General features: G+C 44.2%; 1 protein-coding gene across 10 annotated transcripts in view; it reads left to right on the top strand.

The window, feature by feature from the left end:
• FBRSL1 (fibrosin like 1) overlaps positions 1–20,829 on the top strand; it is a 679,286-nt gene that overhangs the window by 177,926 nt on the left and 480,531 nt on the right. For all 10 annotated transcript variants that reach the window (XM_090062037.1, XM_090062033.1, XM_090062034.1 and 7 more), the window contains exon 2: positions 15,314–15,514. In XM_090062037.1, the coding sequence (XP_089918163.1) occupies positions 15,314–15,514 (201 nt within the window). The remainder of the gene's footprint in view (positions 1–15,313; positions 15,515–20,829) is intronic.

Here is a 20,829-nt window from a genome sequence, read left to right as displayed (position 1 = left end):
AGAACAAATACAAAAGCAGAGGTAGAAAAATCTATGCTTTTGAGATCAAGATTTAGCTGTTGGGTTGGGAAGGCAACGTGATAGCCCACACACTTTGAATCTGCGCTTCAGAACAACAGTTCATATATCTTTGAAGCATTACTAACAGTTTCTACAAACAAAGCAGATGTTTACATAGAGATCACATATGCAAGAAGATTCACCCCTGGAGTACTTAACTGGCTTCATATTTCCCAAGCACTTGTCCAACTTTGCACTCCGGCACTGGGTGCATGTTGCTGTGTTGATATGTCATTTAGCTGTCATCCGGTGTGCCATTCCTGCTCTGGCCAGATGGTGCAGGATTAGAGTGACATCCAAAGTAGCATGTTGGGAAGGCCAGGATATGTGTGAGAATGCAGAAGCCAGTAAGAGCTGCCAGTTCTTGCTTTCTTAGTAATGACTAGTTTGAATTTATAGATTGAACCTGTGGTCTTCACTATCATGATGATGATTTGGGCTGGGATTTTGCAAAGGATGTGAAGATGAAATTAGACAAACTCCACCTGCTCTCTTTGCAGCTGATGCCCTGCGTTTTATTTGGCAGAAACTTTAGAAAAAACCTTGCGTCTCCAGCAAGATATTAAATGCTTTTTTTCTGCGATCAGGAAAGAAAGTACCCTACCTGACCTAGCCGGTATCCTCTAATAGAAAGAACGTGAAGCTGGTGCTCAAGAAATATGGATTTTGTTCCTAGTTTTGCCAATAGCTTTGGGTTATCCTTGGGCAAAAGGTCACTTCACCTTTTGGTGCTACAGGTTCCCCATCAATCACATAGAGATCTCCTTTCTAAGCACTTTGAGCTTTGCTGATGCAACACACGTGAGAGCTAAGTGTAGTGTTATTACTTATTAATTATACAAGGTCTTTCCCCTACCTTCCCTTCCCTTCGCTCCCAGCCTTTATTTTTTTTTTCCTTTTTGGCTGGAAGAAAGCTTTTCCTAACAAAATTGAAAAGTCACAAAGCTCTTCATCTATATGAATAACAGATTACTGTGTGGATGGGAAATCTATTAGCGAGTGAGATGGAGAGAGAAATGCCTTTAGACACAGGTTTATTAACTTGGCCCTGCATTCTCCAAATTGGCTGCCTGTGAAGGGTGGATTGATGTTTAAGTTGGCCTTGATGGGTTTTAAAGCCTTTTCACTGGCAGTCAGAGCCGGCACTGTTAGAAAAGACCTTTATTTTGTGTTTCATCACAGAGGGTGGTATTTGCGCTTGAGGGGATGGGGCTGGCTTCCACTTGATAAATCACCCTCTTTCCTTCTGTCCTTTCAAACACCTGGAAACTTCTTTTTTTCCAAGATAAGCTTTTTTTTCCCTTTGTATTCTTGGCCGGATATAGGAATGTGTTGCCTTTCTCCCCTTCTATTTGTTTGTAAGAATTTTTATTCTCAGTATTGTCTTTTATTTACTATCTTTCCCTCCATGCAGCTCCTGGAGCTGTTTGGCAGGGGATAATCTGTACGTAAAATTGATTAGGAAGACCCACGAAACACAAGTGCTGCCCTTTGGGGGAGCCGTGTCTGAAAATATACTGGAACCTGTTCTCTGGGCTGGTGGAGAAGGGAATACATAGCAGATACATGAGTCACTTAGTTGCTTAGCAACAGGCTCCTGAGGTGGAGATTGGAAAGAGAATGCTTGCTGTGCCACTTACATTGCACCTCCTCCACCACCTGGTGGGGGAGGCAAATTTAGGCCTCGGCTGTACCCAGGATGATGACATTGCACTGCTTTGCCTGGATATGAAGCACCATGTTAAAGGATGGGCAAAAAAAGCTTAGAAATGAGCATCATAATAGAGGCAGGGTAAGAGCTCAGTTAATAAACAGCACTTCGTAGCGCTCCTCGTCCTCGCATCACAACACAGCAGAGCTGTTGTGCGCAATGCAGACGCTGGAGCTGTATATCTTGTATGTGGTCATACAGCAAATCCGTGTCAGAATGAGGATTAGCGTCCACAAGTTACTTATTCTCTTGTGCTCATGTTCGTATAGCATCTGCAGTTACTAGGTGGCTTTGTTCCACCTGGTTTTGCTAGTACTAGTTATTGGCATGAGTAAGCAGTCATCTGTGGTGCAGTCAGCTGTGGTGCTGCTGCTACTTCGGAGAGAATTGCATCCTTGGTGGAGTCTGGCCTCCAGTTTCTCTGCCTGACCTGCTTTTCTTCTCACTGAGCCATTATAGTCGCCACCCTGGGTTACATATCCATTCCAGCAAATGAAACATGAGATGCTCCCAAAGGAATCAACACTCATGGCAGAGGTGATATCTTTTGTTAGGCCAACTAGATTTTTTACAAAAAATGTCTGCAAAAACTACCACCAATTCTGAGTCCTTTTGCCTCTAGACCAATACGGCTACAACCTGGAGACCTGATATCCTCCCGAGGCACTTGCTTCCTCCATTGTCTTGGGAGAGTTTGCCTTGCTGGGGCTGGAGAGCTTCATGTTCTAACTTTTGCCTCTCTCTGTTGAGGAGTTATGGGCACAAAGCAACGAAAATGGTTTTAACAAACATAGCAGTCAGTTTTCTGGTGGTGGGGTTGTGAGTGTGGAGCAGCAAAGCTAACTCTTCTGATGGGTCTGAAAACAATGCGGAGAGAGGAAATAATTATGCTAAGTAGTGCAGGAGGAGGTGGCAGGGGTGAAGAAAGGATTAAATTGCCCCTGTTGAGTGCTCTGTGCCCAAAGAGTCCTTCCCTCCCCCCTCGTCCCCCTCCTCTGTTGTGGAAAGTGGGCAGCAGAGCAGAAGAAGAATTGCACCGTTCACTCTGGATTTGGAGGGACCGCAGGAAGGAGTGATTGATTGCACCTGCTCCACTGATGTCTTTCTCCACAATCAGTTATTGTCCTGTCAGCTACGCCTGCCCGAGGCCTTATTTTACATGCTTGGATAGTGAATCACATCATTTTGATTCTGCACATGTTCCTCCCTCTAGAGCTTTCCTTTCTTCCCCCCCTCTGTCATGGTTGTTTACTCCAGAGTCTTAATTGTCTCCAGTCCTGCTGGGGTGTTTGTCTGTTGCTCTTTCCTTAGTGACTGGTGAAGCTAACTGTCTGAGGGCACTCATTTAAGTCCCATCAAGAACATGAATGAAAATACTGATTGATTAGTTCTCACTGTCAGGCACTATAAGCAGACAGGCCCAAGCAGCTAGGGTAGGGTTGGCGGGTGTCATTTGTCAGTCCTGTAGAAGTCTGTCATCCCCATAGCTTCACGCTTGATCTGTGCTTGTTCCTTTTCACGTGTACCCTGAAAAGAGAGGAACAGGGAATGGAAGGAAACCAAAGAGGTCCCTTTTGATATTCAATGGTATTTGGGGGCCTCACTGTTTTGGGCATGTTTGAAAATCACAGCTGGAATTGTTTAATGCCAAAGCATGGGATTTCCCCATGTGAAATTCATTGCTGGCAAAGGAAGTAGTAGAGATTAGGGAGGCATTACGCTGCAAGGATGAGATTGTTGTCACTGCAGGAGACAGCACTTCTATAGAAGGATGGTGCTGGTCCATCCTACTTCAAAGCCAGTGTTTGGGGCTGGGCTTTTCCAACACCTGTGGAAGCTGTACATTGAGAGTTGGAGTCAAAACAGAATAAACTGGTATTTTTGGCACCACCCAGGACTAGGAATGAACAAGGGAATCTGGGAATAAAAAGGGCCGAGAGGTTTTTGGTTTGGTTTGAGTGCTACACTTTGGCTGGAATGCTTTCCAAATCTTCCCTAATCAAACCCACACCAGTTGAGGTTTCTTAGCTTATATTGCACAGGAGAGTCAAAGGAGATGGTCACAATAGTTTCATCTTGCCTTAAAATCTGTGGAAATCTGCAGAAACTCACCTAACATCCTGTGAAAACTTAACTGAGAGCTTCATGCTCTTTGCTGAAGAAACCCATAGGCTTCAGTGGGAATCCTTAACATTGCATCAATTCTGTCTGAAGCATTTGAACTGGAACATGTTTAGATGGCACATTGGATAGTCCCCAAACACTTTAATTCTCTGATCAAAGACAATTATTTTAAGTAGACATTAATGTCTATATGCTAGGCATCTGTAAAGTACTTAAACACAATTGGGGCTGAAAGCTATATGTGCACCAGCTGGTGTGGTGGTAACAAGATGCGGTTATGTTTTTGAGATACTGTTGTAAATCAGCAGTGATTTGAGAAGATGAGGAGGAAACCCAACTACACGCTGTTTTGCCACATTAGCAAGAATACCTTTGCTGCTGCTCTTTCTGGCTGCCAGTCTCTTCATAAACCAAGAATTTGCTCTGGTGTTCTAATATAAGATGTAGAAATAATATATGGGTAATTAGAATTTAATAAATGATTTGTCTTTCTGGATGCAGTACATAAGCTGGTTCAACTGATGGTATAACCTTTGCTTTGTGCTCATTACCTAATGTTGAGATAACAGCTGGAAGTTGGGAGACTGACATGCAATTTCAAAATTACAGAGCTTGAAATTGCTGCTGTCTGTAAACATGTGAAAATCTATTAATGACCTTTGCTTTCTGAGTGAAGATGTATTATAACATAAAATACATTAAAATAACTGACTATACTGGCATATTTCTCCTGTTACCAGAATTGCTTGGGATATGAATGAATGACTACTGACATGACTATGAGGATGCTTGGCACTGTCTTTTAGGGTATATGGCTCTTTGGGTAGCACTGGGGAAAATATTATTTATTCTTCCCAGCTAGTTACATATTTATTGCACCCACATTTATCCCACTGCAAGATACTCAATTTGGGCAAACCCTCACGCTGATTGAAAAGGTGATGGTTTTAGACCACTGTTATGGAAGACCCTTACTCAATAGTGTGCTCTGGAAAGGACCACAGTCCTTGAGAATAAGGGCATCACCTTGAAGTTTTAAGAAGAGAAGGGTGGAGATATATCTGTCCAATACCATTCCACAGTACTAAGCAAAATGCCTATTAGGCTTCACAGAGATGGTATCAGTCTCGAAAAAATCAGTTTAGAGCTGCAGAGTTTGCTCTTCAGTAAAGCACAATTTGGAAGTTACTCCAGGGCGCTATTTATCCCATTGTGAATTCCTATGCCGGAGACATTCTGATTATGTCTTACCTTCCATTCCTTATTTTGCACTGCTGTGGAAGGGAGATCATTGGATAGTAAGAGGATAACAGCTATACCAGTTCTCACTAAATGCTATGACACTTGTTAGCACCCTGACTCTTATTTCTCTATTGAAGCAGAAGCCTCGAGTTCCCTGAGGTTTCGGGTGGATGGAAGAGCAAAGTGCCTTGGACAGCTGCTTTTTGCAGATGGATTACATATTTCTTGTCACTGGACCAATCCTAAAGTTTTTCCTGTTTCCCAGCCAAAAAAAAAAAAATTGCTAGAGGACAAATTGCTTAGTACATTTTTTTAATATACAGACTTGGTCTTCTAGCAGCTGAACTTAAAAACTACTTCAGTAGACTCTGTTTTTAATCATATTGAATTTCGTGTCTTTTAATTCTATAAATGCTGCAACTTTTCCTGTGCTAAGTCCAGCACAGGGAGCACTGCAGCTAGGGGCCTAGCTTCTAAATGGTTAAGAGTTCAGAGTTCATTTATATTAACTTTTCTGAGTGCCTTTGTGTTGATGAGCCTTAAGTGACTTCCTGACTCCCAAGCTGTCAAATGTATGACTTTTGCAAATCAGTGATGATACAAGGATTGCCATTTCCTGGCTCACAGCATAGGTCCATCTGGTTTTTCCCAGTTTTTCTCATTTGCAGCTTCCAGTATTTAAGGTCTAAGAAGTTCTGACTCAGGGGCTGAATCCCCAAGTCCTGTGCTCAGTAGCTACTGATACCTTTTTTATCCAAGAATTTTTCCAACCCCTTGTTTGAATCTGGCTAAATTGTCAGCTTTCACAACATCTGATGGCAGCGAGTTTCACACTTGGATTACCTGCTGTGTGAAAAAGAATGTCCTTTTGTTGGTTTTAAACTTACTACCTATTGGCTTCATTGTGTGACCCTAGTTCTTGTATTGTGAGAGACAGTAAATAATAAATCTCTATTTACTTTCTTTTTGCCATTTAGTATTTTGTAAACCCATATCGTGTTCCCCTGTCAAGTGTCTCTTCTAAACTGAATAGGCCTCTTTAGTCTCTCCTCATATGGAAGCCCCTCTATACCACTAATCATTTTTGTTGCTATTCTTTCTCCCTTCTCTAGTTCTATATCCTTTCTGAGGTGTGGGAACCAGAGCTGGGCTCACTAGTCAAGAGGTGGATGCACCATGGATTTATAAAGAGGCAGGATGATACTTTCAGTTTGGTTTACAATTCCCTTCTTAATAATCCCTATATCTGTATATTGTCAAAGCATAGGCCAGTGCGATTCTAGGGTTCTGTTGTTACTCTGGCTTGCTGTGTGTCGGTTTTACGTCTTGGGGACTGAATCCCTTGGCTGTAAACTGAAAATGCACCTGAGTGTTGCAACGCTTCTGTTGTAGCTTATAAAACTGTACAATGCTGAGAGCTCCTTTAATGGAGGACACAGAAGAACCCAAAGTAATACTATAGGGAGTGGGCACATAATTAAAGAGGAGAGACATGGATATTTGTTGAGATGTTGATGTGTAGGATGTGTAGTGTCATGCATTAGGGTGAGGGTGCAAGAAAATAACTTGGGTGGCATGAGTTGGTGACTTGCATCCAGTTCTTAGCAGAGAAAACTATGCACAAAATTGGCACATCTTACCACCCTTGCCAACAAACGAATGGACTGTGGCAAATGAACAGCCTTCTTTCTGCTGATGGCGTTCTCAGCATGACAGGCTGGAGACATACCGTATTTTTCGGACCATAAGACGCATTTTTCCCCCCCCAAAAGTGGGGGGAAAACGAGGGTGTGTCTTATGGTCCGAAGGTGTGTGTCCCGGGGAGACGGGGCGGAGCTTGCCCGCGGAGGCGGCGGAGCCCGAGCGGGACATCCGCTGCTTGTTTACACCAGAAGCCGGCACCTGTGCAGGTGGCCGGGAGCTGGCAATAAAAGTGGCCGGCCACCGGCACACACAGTCTCTCCTGCCATAAAAACTGGGTGCGTCTTATGGTCAGGTGCGTCTTATGGTCCGAAAAATACGGTAGTTGCCGAGAAGCATGAGAGAGGCCTGCACCACTGCTGCCCTTCCCTTGGGAACTGACCTTGTAAGGCTGCTACATTGGTGTTTTTCCTGTATACGTTGACAAGAAGAATAACCCATCCCTCTTGAGAATTCGTATTAAACTGACATGAACTGAAGTAGGTGGTCAGACAGTTGTACCTTTCTAGGTCCTTTATAGCCTATATAAACCATGCAGGCCGATCTTGTATTGCTGTCTAAAGCATCTGTAACCCAAACACATTTGTACCTGTTGTGAAAGCTGGGCAGGATGGCCTTGTGGTGCCTGGTAAATGGAGACTTCTTTCAGCCCTCTTATAGACTGTAAAAGCTGGGCAGGTTGGTCTCACAATATGCTTCATTTCATCTACCTGAAAATGGTGCCCCAGCTTCCCTTCAATCATTTAAGCTCCCTTGCTCTCTGACACGCTTTCCGCTGACAGTAATTCTGTGAGCACTCGTTGGGCATTTACTGCCATCGCTAGAGGAAGTACTGATGGCTTAAAATGGGATCATTTCCTTTCTGATGGACAGCAAGCACCTGTGGGAGTTTTAATAGCTGTACAGTATGCCTGTCAGTAGGTAGCAGGGAAGACATGCAGTTCTCTGCAGTAAGGCACTCAGACTCTGAAATCCTGCAAGGGAATTCACAGTCTTGGGAAGAAAAAAACAAACAGAACCATATACTACAAGAAATTACTTCCTGTAGAATATGGTAGGAAGGGGTGGGCTCTTCATCCATTTCAGCAGTGCATTATTCCTGGAATATTTGGGGCAAAACATGGGCAAAATCCCACATGCCCACACCCACAAGTGTAAATTATAGGGCCGTTGTTAAGTTTTTACGTTATGTACAGTAGCTAGAGCGGTATTTGATATTCTACATTGTACTATACTTTTAGAATTGTTCTCCTGGTTAGCGTGAGCTATGGGCTTATTCTTAGGCAGAGGAGAAGGAAGACAGCAAAAAAGGGAAGTTGCGTTAAATGTAGGTATTTGACTATCGCAGTGCTGTGCATCTGGTAGAATAACTGGAATTGAATGAAGCCAATTATTCATCATACCTGTTGGTTCAAGCCAATTATAAATCATATTAAACTAAATCTTTATATCATATGTTTTAGCTATATATCTTACAGATGTGTCCTTTAATGAAGGAAGCATTTACCTAAAAGCCTCCAGAGATGCTGCATTGTTTTTCAATGTGTCAGTAGCAAAGAGGTTAATTTTTAGAAAATGCATCCGGTCATTTAGTAGATAACATTGCAGCTTGCTCTTCAGCTTCCCACGGGTGAAAAGGAACCCAGTCTCTGATAATAAATGTGACTGTTTTGATTATGTGGAGTTCCTTGCTTTTGTCTGTTTTTATTTTTAAGGTAATGCATGCATTGTAAACCTGCAAAGCACTGGCAGCTTCAAACATCTTAACCTTTCCAAGGTTGTCTGTTTATCAGGCAGCCATCTTATTCCTGAGCCAGACATTTGACAGGGTCAGAGTAAATGTCATGCATTTAAAAAAGTAAGACCTGAATCAGTCTGGAATATGTCATCTCATAAGGCAGGATAGTTTAAACAAGCAAGGATTTCACTTGCAATCATTTAAATTGAAACTGATTTCATTGCCTAAATCCAGGGTCAGAGAGAGCCTTTTCAAACCCAGGCGGCTACTCTTTACATTTTGAGCTACCTTCTGAAAGGCTGAGCGATTTGATTTCGGCTTTCAGTCAAGTTCCCAGGAGGGGAGAAGAGAGGGTCGGAAAGTAAAACAAACAACTGCGTGTGACGTGAAAGGGGAAGTGAGAACTTCCACCTCCCCACGCATGGCAGCGTCCTGGCTGAGATGCCAGCAGCCTGCTTCCCAAATTGTCCCAACACGGTTCTGAACCTTAGGGAGCCGGGTCCTGCTTGCTGAGCTGGCCGCCTGCCAGATGAGCTGTTGCCGTTCATAAAACACTGTGCCTGGGGCAGACTTTGATTTACTGTATCCTCCTCGGTGACCTTCCTACGTGAGCTCTCTCTACCCCTGCGGCACACATGGAGCAGGGCTTACAAAATCCTCTTCCTCCCCTATGCTACTGCTTTCAGTGTGTTGCTGCTTGCTTTAATCCCTTCTTGGGTTTTTGGTTTTCACCACACTATATTTAAGCTCATTGTCTGTGCCTTGATGGCCCTGTATAGTCTCATGCTAGCTTAAGTTTCTCCTTTACTTCTCTCTTCCTCCCCTCCACCTTATGTTTCTCCCCAGGCTCTGTACTTGTTACTACTCCCTTCAACTTCTCTCAGGTCTTTTTATGCTCACCTGTATTCTTGATACAGCTTCCTGCTCTGTCTGCCAGCGGTCCTTTCTTGAAATGCCTCCCCCAAAGTTCACTTTGTTTTTGGATCCTTGTGAAAATCAGCTAAGTAATATCCTTCCATTTCTACCAGCATCCATTAACAGGAATATCTCCTATCCATCATTATTATGCAAATGAATGGACTGGAGGGGCTGTGTCTCCTAGGCAAATGTAAAGAGCTGTCTACTTTAGAAAATTCATAAAATACTGAGTCAGAACAATGATGAGTTGGAGGTGGTGTGTACTGTTATACGGTGCTTAGGTACTACACCAGTGGGAGCCATAAAGTAACTGAGATTCAGTCCATTTCTGTGGGCCAGTAATTCTCCCAGGACTGTTCAAAAGTGAACCCAATGGGCCAGTCTACTAATTGTGCAATAATATAATGGAGACTGCACATAGCCTGGGTCCCGAGGTTGTTCCTTGGCTCCCTGGTCAGGGTTGTGAGAGCACGCTATAGAGATACAAGCAGACTTGGATGTATGAGAGCGGTTTTCGTATTTCTGTTGAGTGACCCCTCAAGTCTGAGAGCTGAAGCCAGGGTTTCTGCATTTCTCAGATGACACTCTTCACAATAGCAACTCCATCCTGTGACAAAATGAGTGACAGAGATGGATGGATGGAGCGTGATGGATAGGAATGCTTCCCATTTAAGAAACCAGCTAGCCTCATCTCTTAGAGGCTCGAGGCACAGGGGAGAGAAGGGTTTAGACAATCATATAAAGTCACTGGTAACAATAATGGAAAGTAACTTTGCTTTTTAGACTTGTAGCCACCACCCACCTACCTTGGAATCAGGACAGACTTTGTTTGTCATCCGGTTTGCCACTCACAAAAGTAAATCATTGTAAGTGTTGACCAGAATGTGAAGCCACCTTAGCACACATTACTCTGCACCTCACCAGTAGGTTTCAGACTTTTTTTCCCATTGTGCTGCTTTGCACTCTGTCACAGACTTCACAAGAGTCCTCTCAGTGCAAATGATATTTTCAGCCCTCATTCCCACCCCTGATTGCAGGCTCTGAAATCTTAAAGAGCTGTGTAAACTCAAAAGATTAAGAGAGAATTTGAGCCTGGGTTGAGCAAACATGCAGCGATAACTGGCCAGTAGGAAGCTGGGGATGTGAGGTTAAGCCAAGATCCTCTAGGGCTGATTGTTCTCCCGATCAAACAGAGTGCGTGGAGGCGACTACACAAAAATCTGCTGGTGCTGTATTTTCTGCTTTCGTGATTTAAGTCACAAGGATACACTAAATGAAAGCACGTATGCTCAGGCAGTCTGTGTTAAGACTGACACAGGGTGAAATGGAGTATGCCCCAAGCACTGCTCTCAAGATTGCAAAGGGCAAAAATACCAGATCAAATGTTACTCCTTTCCCCAATTGCTGCTGCCAAATTTCAGGCCCCCTCTAGACCTGCCTTCTCTCCTGTCCCTTAGCCATGCCTGAGCCAGGCAGGCATGCCTCGCTGCAGGCCAAGTGGAGCAAGAGACATGATCACAAACCTGAGGCCTATGTGCGAGTAGTACTGTGCTGCATCATTTACAAATGCAGCTCAAACCCTTATGCAGACAGACAGCCCGTGGCCCAAAAGACGGGCAGAAAGGCTCCAAGCAGCAAAAGGTATGTTGTTGCTGTATATGGAGGTGTGATTTGCTGAGTGCGTGTGAACACACCAGCACCAGCTAGTTTGGGCAGTAATAGCCATACATACCTGGCTGTGCAGATTCCAGCAGCAGTCGCGCAAACCTGCTGTGGATCTTAGGTCTGCACTTGACTTGCTGGTCCATGCTGAAGTCTGTGCCCCTGCATCGTCATGACTGTTACCCAGTAGATTAAATCCAGCAGATCCTTATAGGCTTGCCCCTGCTGCAGTCACATCTTCAACTGTAGCCTGGATTGATGTCTTCATAGCCCAACCCAGGCATGGGCAGCCTGATGCAGGCTCTGTTCCCTACCCAGCTGCAGCTGAAAGGGGCTGATTACCTCCCTCAGCTGTGACCAGGCAGCCAGTTAGAAACAGCTGTGGAAACAGACTGCAGCCCAGGCAGAAGGGAGGCTGCAGACTGCTCCAGGGGGGAGGTGCAGGTTGATAGGAGCTGTGGAAAAAAAGAGAGAGAGACACTGCCGTGCTGAGAAGCAGCAGCAGGAGATGGAGAGAAATGTGTTTTGCCCAGGACCCAGAGAGGTGGGTTGGGCTAACTCCTCTCTGGAGAGGGGAACATGGGGACGCATTCCCTCTGGAGGAGCAGTCACCCAGGAGCCCTGATGCCTGCTTAAGTAAGGCTAAGTCTACACCCAGCATAAAGCCAGACAGCTGCATACTGCAGTGCCACACCTGATCTGCTGTACACTGCTCCCTGAACTGGAAGCGGAGTAGCATTTCTGTATGTTGCGGCCATGCTGTGACAGTATAGAGGTATCTTAAGGCTAAGTACAGTTGGTCAAAAAGACCCAGGCTGAATTGATTCAACCTTTGCAGGTTAGTCTGAGCTGCGTAGATTGAACTGATAACCCAGTGAACAGGCATTGACTTTTCATTTGGGAAATGCAACCACATGCTTGCAGGGGCCCAGGCCAGAAACCGGGGGCCGCTAGAGCACCCTCCCTGTTCAGGTGGAGCAGACACCAGGGCTAGCCAACCCTCCCTGCAGGAGGGGGTTTGTTGGAGAGGTGCAGAGCATCTTGGGATGCCGGGGGACTGTAAGTTGACTTAAATCTGGAGGGGATCTGGGACAGAAGTTTAAGAAACCAATTTAACCTAAATCAGTTAAGTCTGATACTACATCCCTCCAGGTTTATCTTAAACTGGTTTTGGCCATTTTGAAAGTTCTTTGTGTTCACTGAACTCCTGTTGTGTTACAGATTTGAATTGGTCTCTGATTACTTATACTGGCCCACGCGTAATTTCTGTCCCTAGCCTAAGAGGCTTGGTGTCAGAGAAAGGTCAAAGTGACAACATCAGGAGCACATGTGCACACATTCTTGCTTGACTAAAAGATCAGTGCTTTTGCATCTTCTCATACAGCAGGTTTCCCTGTAGATTGTCAATCCTTGTGCGATGCCTAGAGTTGGGAGATTCTTCCTGCAGGGGAAGGCCATACAATTATGCAGTAGGGGAGAAAAGACTTTGCTCCATTTGGGGTTGGTAATTTGGAGATGGAGAAAGGAATGTGAGTGAAGGCCGGGTTGCAGATTAGATGTTTCCCTGTAGGTACCAGGCACACACCAGCCCCTGACTACAAACCCCAGCTGCTCCTCTCTTGTGATCTGAGATCCACATCATTTTTTTGTGTCAGTATTTCTTCCCAGGGCTATGTATAAATATCCTTGAGAAAGAGAAGGGTCCTGCTAGGATGTGGAACTGAGATGTATTTAGTTCCTGTGCCTAGCAATTGCCACAGGCTTGCCATGAGACTTTGAGCAAGCAACTCCACCTGTCTGGGGCTCAGTTTCCGTACGTGTGGAATACAGATGATAGCCTAAATCACAGAGTGTGGAGTCTTAATTCATTAATGTTTGTGAAGTGCTTTGAGACTCTTGGGCAGAAGGGGCACTACAAGCAAATGTATTTCCTTGGCTATGATCCAGCTGCGACTGCATTCCCTGAATTAATTTCACTGCCAGTTCTGAGATGAAACAAACCTCAAATCTCCAAACAAAACTGGGAAGAAAGCTGAATTTCCAAGCAAGAGATATTGCATGATTTTGTAGTAGAACTGTTACATGGCACCAGCTTGAGCATGTGGGAAAGATTTGAGAGCCCTATAGGAATTTGCAGTAAATATGCTAGTGAGATTAAAAGGGAGATTTTCCAAAGGCACTGATTGCAGTTAAGGGCCTCACTCCCATTTAAAGCTAGGACCATTAGTGACTTGAAAATACCCTTGTAAATGCACACTAAAAGCTGGAACCAGGCAAGTTTTCAATGGCTTTTGTTTCTAATATTTTGCTGAGCCTCAGTTAATTAACAGGGCAATGTAATTTCCATGGCACTAGTTTCTAATTCATTGTCAGTGCTTTGAATGTTGATTTCTGTCTCTGCAACATCCCAGCAAGGAGGAGGATGTGACCTTCTTTAAGTGGCTCTCCAACCACTCTAACTGTGCTTCAGGGTTACCATCAAACTCCGCTCCCCCTGCCATACACACAAACTAGATTCATTTCACAGTTTTTTTCATTTACAGACAATAATGCCATACAACCATTTTCTGGGAAATATCTCACTGTTTACAGATACAGCAGGCTAGTCCATTTTCTTCTACACTTCCAGGAGACATTGCTAATTTTTGACAGCTTGCTCTTTAGTCGTGAGATGTTGTATGCGTCTTAGAGACACTGCCAGCTGTTAAGACAATCCTTTCTTAAACTATGCTCTAACCTGGCTGTGTGTAATGAATGTCTTCAGATTTAGCTAAGGATTGAAAATTAGCTTCATTTTTTTTTTTTTGTCATCCCGAACCAGATTCAAGCTCAGGTGTTTTATGTGCTTCTCTAGAATGTCAGGGCATCGCCTAGCTGCAAAAGAAAAACACACGTAAAGCAGGGAGTGATTTTGAAATGGAAACAGCGTGTTGCATACTTAGGAGGCCAATCTGTTAATTAAAAGAGAAGAAAATAGTGTGGAGTCAGCAGGGCTTTTTGTCCTAATTCCCAACTCTTTCTTTGCTGTAGTACCTTGGGTTTCAGGAGCCCAGCTAGCTGATGCAACTCTTGCTACAGTGAAGGTGTGTGCATGTCAAAATGAATGGGGTTCTTTTGTGAATGCCAGTCACACAGGGCATGAATATTGATGTTGTGATTGTGAATGAGTCAGAAGGAATGGCCTGAGCATTTTTAAAAGGAGAGGAAAAGTTTATCTGGCTGAAGCTGACAAGTTTTGGCATGATTAGCATCAGTTTTAATGCATCTCCTAATCTGATTCAGTTAGCTCACATGAAAAATTAATAGGGATGTAGAGTCCGAAAAGAGTTTAGTCTTGACACGTGGGCAGTTGTACAAAAGGCATGGCAGCCCACTAGCTGGAATTAGATTGCCTCAACAACAAGGTATTTTTGTATATTATTTTTTGCCTTATGTTTTTCCATATGTGTTTCACATAATTTTCTCCAGCATTTAATTTTATCCCATTTTAAGTTGCCTTGGATAGTACTATAACCTTTTATCTGGCATCAGTATTTTTCAGTCAATTTTTTTTATTACTAACCATGCTAGTATCTTGAATGTCTGTGCTTTGAACTTATTAATTTTGATCCTGATTTCAGGAAGACAGTTATACAAGTGCCTTAATGTTTATTGCTTGTTCAAATCCTGCTGATTTAAACATACCTCTTCAGGACAGGGCCTAAGGCAATAGTTAAGTGCTTTCGTGAGTCAGGACCTGTGCACCCAAATCCAGGCTGGAGGTTAAAAACAAGCCTTAAAGAATTTGCTTTAGGGGTGCAGATACGTTTGGGTGCTTATGAATCATGGCTTCTGAATTATTCAGTGGTGAACCCGTTGTCAGAATGAGTTCCGTCATCCCCCTAAATTAACCAGCCATATAGCCTGAAGAATGCTTATCCTAATCTAATGTAAATTTACTATTTGTATTGCCTAAATTATTCATTTTAACTTCTCCCTTAAAAGAAAGCACTGTGTGTGCATTTTTATTATTATTATTTAACATGTATATTGCAATAGTGCCTGGAGGAAGGTTAAAGCTCCGCTATACGAGGATCTTGGATAATGCTAGAGACAGAAAATGAGAGTCCTTGCCCCAAAAAACCTAAAGGTTTTACTCTGTTCTTCCCTATCCACAGAAGGACATGTCATTAAAGCCTCAGGAGCGAAAGGAGAAATGGGAGCGGCATCCAGGAAAGAAACCTCGGGAATCTGAAAACTGCGTGTCTGCTGAGCCAAGTGAAAACGGTCACAACAACGATGCCGGGAGCTCAGAGAGAGAGACAGAACGAGGCAAAGAGAGGGTGAAGAAGAAACTTCCCTTGAAGATATCCAAACAGGTAAGAGAAAGGCTTCTACTTTGAAGTGGCTGCATCTTCATATCAGACACTAAAACATTGCCTTTTCTGCTGGGTTGGAACAGTTAATCTGTTAAAGATGTTGCGGCAAAATGTACTGTGGACTGTTAGGTTCTCTACGTGACTTCTAGTCAAGTGGGCAGCCTGGAGTGCTGGGATGTTTGCTTAAAATTGAAAGCAAAAGCAAGGTCAGGAGGGAGGAAAACTTTCTGCTTAAGAAGAACAAAACCACTTTTTAGTTCCACGTTTTCAACAGGGTGCAGTGAGTCCTACCATGTAGCATGTGCTATGTAGATGCACTGGGCACCAGTGAAAATCACTGAGCCAAGTAGCAGCCAGGAGAATAGTTGTTAAGGTGTACCTGATGGTTTGCAAACAAGATACCAATATTCATCTCCCAAATCAAGATCCTTTGCACCCTGACAAACAGAATCAGGTTTAGGGGAGCATTTGTGTATTTTCAGACAAAGAACTGGGATGGGGGAAGGGTTGAAACTTTCCTTCCTGTGGCTAATATCATTCCCTTGTGCTAGCAAAGCTTTGTAAAGCATCAATAAGCACTGGTAGTGGAGGTCTAGTTGTCATAGCCGAAGTGCTACAAGCATGAAGGCAACAGCCCCAAAAGCTCTTGTCTGAACCAGTGTGTTTGTTCAGAGTGAAAGAGGTGAAGAGGTACAGGCATTAGGGGCTGGCAGGCTATTTATCACATCCTCCTACTCAGCAGGGAGGTTTGCTGGGGAGTTGGTGCTCATTCATCAGCTTGAAATCCACATGGCATTGCAGTGCATGCATCTACAGGCGTACACCTCCCCAAGTGGTTGTTACATGTTGCCAAATGGAAATCACTGCGATGACCGACTGACTTGCTTCTCTGCTGCACTTGTTCTTTCCAAGCTCAGAAATAGATGAGCAATGAAAGAGGATTTGCAAATGCTGCCTCATACCATGATGGAAGGAGACTTGTCAAATTAGAAGGACGCAGGACTCCTCTGTTACTGGAGTCTGCTCGCCATTATAAGATGCTACAAAAAGGGAGGCTACTGACCCAATTAATATTACTCATTCCTCAGAGTTTATAATGAATTAGTGCCCTGCAGTGGTGTTGTAGAGCAGTGTGTTGATGGAATTGCCATCTTTTATATGAACTGTAAAACCAGGGTCTTTAAGCACTTGTGGTCACTGAGGGATTTCATAGGCAGACGAGGTTCTTTGGGCAGATGTGATATGTTTTATTAGACCAACTAAATAGTTGGAAAAATTGTTCTTTGCAAACTTCTGGGCACAAACACCTTTCTTCAGACAGAGAGAGAGAGAGTCTATGTTGCAGTAGTGTTTGGGGGAAGGTTAAATCTCCACTGTACTATGCCTAAAGAAGGGTGTTGGTGGCTGAAAGCTTGTAAAGAACAATTTTTCCAACTATTTAGTTGGTCTAACAAAAGGTATCACATCTGCCCAAAAAACCTTGTTTGCCTACATCCTTAGAGCAGTATGGCTTCAACCAACAACCCTAAGGCTAAGTACAGACATTCAAAAAGCCTGAGCCTGAATTGATTCAATCTTTGCAGGTTAATCTAAACTGCATAGATTGAACTGATTTGCAAGTGAATCAACTTTTCACTTTTGATTCGGGAAATGCAGCCTCATGCCTGCAGTGGCTCAGGCCAGAAGCTGGGGGATGCTAGAGTAAGCTCTCCTTTCCCTGTGGCAGCAGCCGCAAGGCTAGAGGGAACCTGCAGGGGGGGAACGACACATGGCCAGGCCCTGGCAGGACTGAATATTACTGGGGAGGGATTTAAACCCTCACCCTGACCTTCAGGGACCCCAGGCAGGGTATGCCTGGAGGGGGAAGGGGGAAGCAGGCTCTTGCCAGCTTTGTCCCCGAGGTGGGGGCATGGGCAGGGCAGCGCCTCAGGCGAAGGGGGGCAGGAAGGGAGAATTACACTTCCCTGTCTCCCCTGTCCTCCATGGGCACAGCTGTGGTCTGTCCAGCTTTTTGCCCCACTGGCCGCTCAGAGCATAGCCTCACCATCTACCGGCTGGGGCTGGGGCTGGGGCTGGGGCTGGGCCAGGCCGGCCCACGGGAGCTGCTGAGGGCAGGTGTGGAGGGGCTCACTCGGGGTGGGCCACAGAGGCAGGGCTCTTCCCAGCCAGCTGTGGTTTGAGCTGTGGCCACAGATTGCTTCTGGCTTCCCACACCTAGGCCGGGTTGGGCTGTCATGGAGCCGTGGCCAGCTGGGAAGGGCCCTAACCCCATGGCCCAGGCTGGCCCCTCCATGCCTGCCTTCAGCTGCACCCACAGCTGGCCCAGGTCAGCCCTGGGCAAGGCAGGTGGATAGCAGAGCCGGCCCAGGCCAGAGGGGCAAGGCACAAAGGACTTGGCCTGCATGGCCAGTCTGTCTGCCAAGGATCCTGCCCACAGCTCCAGTGGCATCATCTCCACACCAATTGTATTTCTTCGTTTATTTGTTTGTATGGTGTCTACCTTCTTTTCTGAAGGTAGAAGTAACAAGTTTCTGTAGAGGGCAGGGAGGTTATACAAAGAGAATAAATCAAAATCTCCAATGTGTGACCCATTAAATCACAATTAGCCTTTTGGAGCAAGCCATGCTTAGGGTTCAGTGTATCCTAACTATGGTTCATGCTGGTATTTAACACAGTGGAGATAAATGTTTATTGCAGATGCTCATCTACATTCTCCCTGGCTGTTAACTACTAATGACTCTATTAGGTGATCTGTGGTTTGCTCAGGTGGAAAAATAAAATAATACTATTTCTCCATTAGCAAAAGCTTTTTTTAAAATTATTTATGTGCAATCATGTTTTTCTTTGTTTTTAACATTACTTTCTTTTTTTGTGCAGTTTCTTACAACTATGAAATTCAGACCCAGAGCTAGGATCATTCAAGGTTCTGGTTCGAGCACATTCTAGAAATATCATTTCTAGAATGGACTTAATGTTAACTTTCCCAGTTTGGGAGCAAATTAGCATTATGCCCCTGTCTAATTTGGAAAATATTTGGTGATTAGTACTAATAGCCTAGAGAGAGAAGTTGTTTTGAAGTTTCTGCTGGTCTACTTGAAGCCTTTCTCTCTCATCCCTTCTTTCTGCAGTGCTACAGAATAGTCTTCTTTTCTGTGCAGCCTCCTCTCATAAATCAAATTGGGCATTATAATTATGGTACTCTTCTAATCCTTTTAGAGAGGTACGAAGTGGTAAGCTGATTTGAGTGCTAGGTTGTCTGCTTTCTTTAAGAAATTAGGTTAATACTTCACTCCTTTTGACAAAGAAAATGTCCAAATTCCTATTTGTCTACAGTTATTTGGTGGTTCCATCACCTCAGGGTAGAGGGTTGGGGAGAGCAGGGAGGAATAATCTACCTCTTCCAGCACGCTGCTCCAGCCATGTAGGTAATGGTATAAAAGCCCGTACAAGTTGTAGTAACCAAACAGGGTGAATGCAGGGTATTGTGGATTTTTTTTTTTTTTGTGTAAAGTAAGGGAAATCATCCAAAGACTTTACAGACTGTGGGTGTGTTCTATTTCTTTTTCTCCCCACAAGGGAAGAGTGTGTTGTTGCATTTGAGCTGAGGATAATGCTGGCTTAAGACGGCTGTGTCAATGGCTGCTCTCACAGTGGAGGCAGTGAAGTCACACTGGAGTACTATGGGTATTTGGAGGAAGGAGGCATCGTTTAAAGTTCAAACAATTTTAACATAGCCAGAATCCTTCATGGTGGCACCCATCTTCTGGATGCTGACAGCAGGTAGCGCTGCTCACCAAAGGAATGCTTTCATGAAGTTTTCATTGCACCAGTCTCTCACTCTAACCACGGCCACCTGCAGCCAGCGCTGCCGGGAAGGGGAATCTCCATCGCAATGCAGAAATGGAAAGTATTTCTAAAGCCATACAGCCCATCCATCTGCCAGCATGGGCCCTTCCTCTGCAGGCTGTTGAAAAAATGGATTAGACAAAGCAAAAGGTGTGTGGTAGTCATCAAGGCTTCCATCATTCCTGTTGAGAAGCTGTTATTCTAGGAGATGAGAGGGCACTTTCAGAAGGATCCCTCTTGCTTTAGGTGAAAATTGCACTTTGTATTTTCTTCCTATTCAGTGTAGCTCTTTCCACTGTACCCTGCCTGAATGGCTTCTTCCTCCTTTGGCAGTTCCAGTGGTTGAGCTTTCTCTGTCATCTACTTAAATTACACACATTTGGCTCTTTCTCTCTTTCTTTCTTTATCAACCCATCCCTCTACTTCTCTGACTTGCTTTCTGAGAGCCCTCCAGTTTGTTCATTTCTGGTAGAGGTGCACAACTGAACATTGTTAATCCAGATGCTGTTGAGCCAGACAAACATTTCTCTCCAGCTTTCATGACCTAGTGGCACCGGTATGCAGCCTGGAATTGTGCTGATCTTTTGTGTGACTGCATCATACTGGAAAAAACAAAGCCCAGAGAGTTGATGCTGCTAAAAGCTGTCTAGCCACAGGAACAAGGGCCAGTCAAGTTGGGACCATCATACTGTGCCGACTATGTTTACAGTCCACTTAAATGTTTCTTTAATGACAAAATTACAGCACCAGACTGCAAGTAGTCATTCATCATAAAGATTACTGTTTTACACCTCTTCCTTCCCTCCCATACCCACCATTCAAATTGCCTAACATTAAGCTGAGCCACAAATAAGTTGTTTAGAACAGAGAGGTTTTTTTAAAACACTTTTATGTGCACTTTTCCTTAATGACTAGTATACTGGATTGGACTAGCTGTCCATCCAAAAATACATGCAGTATGACATGAAAGTGCAAACTGCCTGTGATGCTTTACCGGTGTAACTTGAACTGTGACTTTGACATACCTTCCCCTTCCCCCACAGAAAAGGTGGAGCTAATTTTTGCATCCTCGTCTGTCTGGTCTCTACAAAATGACTAAACATGATTGAAAATGAATACATTTTGTCAGAATGGCTCTTGCTAGTTGGAAGCCTCCCAACTTACTTCATATGTTTGTTTACTTGCATTGGTTTTAGGCTTTCTGAGGAGCTCATCACTTAAGTATCCCTTGCATATTAATAAATATACCACCAGGCAATCAGAAGAAGGGAACCACTGTCAGTCACTGCTGACCTGGGCTAGAACTGAACAGATAACCTAGATATGAAAGACAGCCTATGTTACCAGTGCCCTACCTATCATGTTTCCCAGGGGACAATTTTTCCAACACTATGCCTTATTTTCATACCTGACCCCTCTCCTCCTTTTTAAAAATAGGGGTTATGAGCTTCCCACCCTTTTCTCCCCCT

The sequence above is a fragment of the Crocodylus siamensis genome, chromosome 9, assembly GCF_052110815.1.
Source record: "Crocodylus siamensis isolate JL-2025a chromosome 9, ASM5211081v1, whole genome shotgun sequence".
Taxonomy (NCBI): domain Eukaryota; kingdom Metazoa; phylum Chordata; order Crocodylia; family Crocodylidae; genus Crocodylus; species Crocodylus siamensis.
Note: the sequence above shows the minus strand (reverse complement) of the source record. Positions and strands in the feature narration are given on the sequence as shown.